This window comes from Zootermopsis nevadensis, unplaced genomic scaffold, assembly GCF_977971745.1.
Source record: "Zootermopsis nevadensis isolate Lab colony 2312 unplaced genomic scaffold, Znev_1.0 Znev_ptg000009l, whole genome shotgun sequence".
Lineage (NCBI taxonomy): Eukaryota > Metazoa > Arthropoda > Insecta > Blattodea > Termopsidae > Zootermopsis > Zootermopsis nevadensis.
Window position 1 is genome coordinate 7,348,246 of NW_028259141.1, and position 4,151 is coordinate 7,352,396.

At 35.0% G+C, this 4,151-nt stretch overlaps 1 protein-coding gene across 2 annotated transcripts in view; it reads right to left on the reverse strand.

The window, feature by feature from the left end:
• The window catches only part of LOC110826868 (carboxypeptidase D), a 29,877-nt gene extending 25,842 nt beyond the window's left edge, over window positions 1–4,035 (reverse strand). For both annotated transcript variants that reach the window (XM_022057934.2, XM_022057933.2), the window contains exons 1-4: window positions 3,540–4,035; window positions 3,161–3,396; window positions 1,158–1,327; window positions 881–1,042 (exon numbers count right to left, since the gene is read on the reverse strand). In XM_022057934.2, the coding sequence (XP_021913626.2) occupies window positions 881–1,042; window positions 1,158–1,327; window positions 3,161–3,396; window positions 3,540–3,998 (1,027 nt within the window). In that variant the 5' untranslated portion in view covers window positions 3,999–4,035. The remainder of the gene's footprint in view (window positions 1–880; window positions 1,043–1,157; window positions 1,328–3,160; window positions 3,397–3,539) is intronic.
• Window positions 4,036–4,151: the final 116 nt, after the last annotated feature.

A 4,151-nucleotide genomic window follows, 5' to 3' on the forward strand; every position in this document is an offset into this window, starting at 1 on the left:
AACTTCTTAAATTCATATTAGATAACACATTATTTCTCCACATTTGATTAGTGAATAACAGCATACATTTAAAAAGTGATTACAAGATTGTTAATTAATGTTCTTCTGAGATATAAATTAATTTAGAGCAACCAAAACACAAATACAATTTCATTATAATTTTTTTTAACTTAACCCATGAATTAATGAATTTGGTTTTGAAACATGCAGTGAATATTCCAACAGCAAAAAGCATAAGAGTAAACAGGCGACATTAACAATTTTTCTGGGTTTTAGAATACCTTGCATGCATCAGAATTAAAATGTAAAGTCCACAAAATATTTCTCAATATTTGTGTAGCTCCACATATAATTCCAAACTAATAAATTTAAAACTGTACCCAAATAGAAAACATTGTATATTATAGGTGAGATTTCAGGTTCTCTCAGCAACAAGTATGAAGATGGTTGGCTGTTTTCCGGAATGCTGTGTCATGATGATGGAGGCAGAAAACTCCTCTAACACATCATTCAATATCTACCACACTACACAGTGCAACATCCCAGAAGACAGTCTCTTCACTCCTTTTTATATCTTGTAACATTCTCCACTCCCTGCTTAGTTTATTTTGTAATCTAACTCAGTACACATTACTCAAATTAGTCCAATGAAGAAACAATTGAGAAATTTAATAAAGAATATAGGCTACTTGCTGTGTTGATAAAATAAATACAGTGGTCTGAAAAAATGTTGAGACAGTGTATGCTTTACAAGAGCAGTTTAAAATATAGGATGAGACCTTCAATTCTTTTTTAGGTTAGTGCTTCACACATAAACTGTTACAAAAGTCAGTAAACCAATAAAAATATTCCCAAAATGAAAAACTATGTTCAATCATACCTTTCACTCCCATATGTGTAGCTTCTATGAAAGATAGAAGAGATTCTTTATTGTTTGCCCATTCCATGGAGAGCACAGATGAATTGGGAAATTTGCAGCAGCTCAGTTCAAATGTAACTTCAAAGCAATTGGAATGAACATAGTTGAAATCCTGCATTCCACCTGTGAATGAAGTTTAAACACAATGAAAATGTAATCTCTTTTTGTGGATGAAACAAAGCGTTGTAACATTACCAAACGTTTAATGCTCATATGTACACAGTGTAAAGCCACATACCTTTCACCTCATACCAATGTGCACCATTCGTGATTCCACGACCAAAATATTCTGGAGGGCATGCATTTCCAGTTCGCATAATTGGATTTGCGCTAGCATACACTCTTGCAAGGTGTTTGAACAAGTCGTTATCTGGAGAAGGGCTATCAACACAGCATTCACGACCCGTTCTAACCAAACATAAAAATCAAATAAATGTCTTAAATATTTTACAAGTAAGGTCAGTTAAATCAGTAAAAGCAACAACAGAGTCACTCTTCGGTATTTTTGGGTTAAGCTGTCAGATCCCTGACATATGAAAATAACAATCTGCATAGAGCAGAACCCTTCTTGAGAAGCTGATAGCCGTACATGGTCAAGAAATTTAATGTCTTTTGTGGAACACCATGTTCATTACCATGTTTATAAGAGCTAACCTATACCTATCCTTAATCTCCTGGATCTGCTCCACACCATACAACATTACTTACTTATCATCAATCTTAATGTTATATTCTCATCTATGCCTAGATCTTCCAAGTGGTCTCTTCCCTTCAGGTTTTCCAACCAAACTTTTGTACACATTTCTCATCTGTCCCATTATGTATTAATATAACCTAAGAAAATTGAATACTAATATAAAAAACACATCCTATCTGCTCACCTAATGTCATATCACTTATCATGTCATTCAATTTTGCAAATATGTTATGAGAATCAAACATCTTTCCTACAGTAAGTGAATAACAAGTGTGTATTCTTCTAATTTATGAATCAGACATTGTACTTGTTACCCATTTACTGCTGGGAACAGGTACTATGCCACTTTTCTACATATTAAATTTAATATGCAATTTAGAAAAGGTTTCAATAAGTTGTAAGTTCTAATTATACCAATATTTATATCATGTACCATTTTCTGAACAAAAGGAACACGTTGCCCCAGTGGTCTAGTGGTAGTGTGCTTGCCAATGGACCCAACGTTTGAGGATTCAAACCCGGGTGATGTCGATGGATTTTTAAGGACGATAAAAATCTGTAGCACAACTTCCTTTGGAGGGGAAGTAAAGCTAGCGGTTCCATGTCCTATATTTACAGCATGTAAAAGAACCTTACAAGCATGAACGAGATGTTTTGTAGCAGACAAATCAGGAATGAGTACAAAATGTTTGGAGGCAGCAAGCTTGTCACCTGCTACTCTAAGGGACTAAAAAAGAAGACTAATAAGAAAGCTGACTTAAGCAAGTGTCTGGAATGGGCCAAGGGCCCAATCCTTGATAGGAGATGATGATGATGAAGGAACACTTACCTGTTCAAATTATTCCAAAACAATGTCAGCTAATATAAAAAATGCAATACATAAGATTGTACAACTACTGTACATATATTTTACTGCAGAAATTCTCAGCCTGTTTTGCTGTTGTGATTATAACTGGCACCACTTAGGAAATAACTGATTTCCTCCTCTAAAATTCTACACACTTGTATACTTAGAATGAAATGTAGCTAGGAGTGCCCTAAACTGTACATGGTGTTTAAATTCTCTTACATTATTACATACACAGCAGAACAAATATATATGCAAAGTAAAAAACAAACAAACCTCTGGAAAGCATTAATTGTACAATATAAAGTATTTTCTACACATGAACAAAATTACCTTTCTAAGGGCTACTACAATGTAAAAAACATAAAGATGGCTGTCTTCTGGGTTGTTGCGCTGTGTAGTCTGGTAGAAGTTTACCAACATTTCAGAGGTCCTTGCTGCCTCCACCATCGTTGATAAACTTCTACCAGACTACATGGCGCAACAACCCAGAAGAGAGCCACCTTCAGACTCACTGCTGTGAAAACCTTAAATCCTACAAAGACAGTTTGCTGCAAAGACATCTGCCTTGCAGTAATAGGTGATAATTCAACATATATCACCAGAATTATATGATTGATAATGAGATGGGGAATGTATTACATGGAGAATTTATTTATATTCCTATAATCACTGGTACAGTCTCTTAAAAACCTACCCTGAATCATCAAAAGGATAACTAGCAACAACTGCTCCTCCATGAAGATTTCCTGACAAAACGAATGGATTAGACACAATCCATGTCATAACAGCAACTGTCTCATTCTGACGCCCATCAAGAATATTTCCACTTGTTTCCTTTGTATCAAACTGGTCTGGAAAGTCTCTGTTTAAGTCAGCACCATTGGCATTCAACCTTCCTTCAAATCTTGATTTAGAATCACATAATCCTTCCTGTATACAAAAAATATTGTAATATGCACCAACAACTTTGTCAGACATTGGAAATTTTTTTTCAACAGTATTTGGTGCAGGATAACTTACTGCTCAAGAACAACTAGTGAATAACTGTTCATTTATTCGTACACTGTTCTTACCTGCGATGCCTCGTACCCATCTGGATTTAGAGACGGCATAAGAAATATGTCAGTTGTGTTTACAAGGTGAGTCACCCTAGCATCTGAACCATAATTTTTCAGCAGATATTGGGCCAGAAATATCATTAATTCTCGACCAACTGTTTCATCTCCATGCATATTTGCTACATACTTGAACATTGGCTCGCCTAAACTACGTTGGTGGACGTTTCCACTGATTTCTAAAACCCACAGGTCCCTGTTCTGTACAGATTTGCCAATAGAGTGTAATTTTGCCAAATGTGGGTATGTTGAGTTCAAGTCTCTGAACAAATTCGTCATCTCTTCATAGTTATTATACCGCGAAGGATATAAAAAATCTTCATTTTGTAATTTTCTGCTTATTGAAACGGAGTTACTGGTACATACACAAACAATTAATAGAAATATCAGTGCTGAAAACACTTTACACAAACCCATCTTACAAGTGTCACAACCACATATGGTAATTACCACAGATAAGTCACTACGAGCAAGATCTTTCAGAAAGATGTTAGGTTATATTTGTTGATATCACAGAAGAAACATTCATTCAAAATATATAGCAGCTTCTTTGTTACATCCGTATATAAA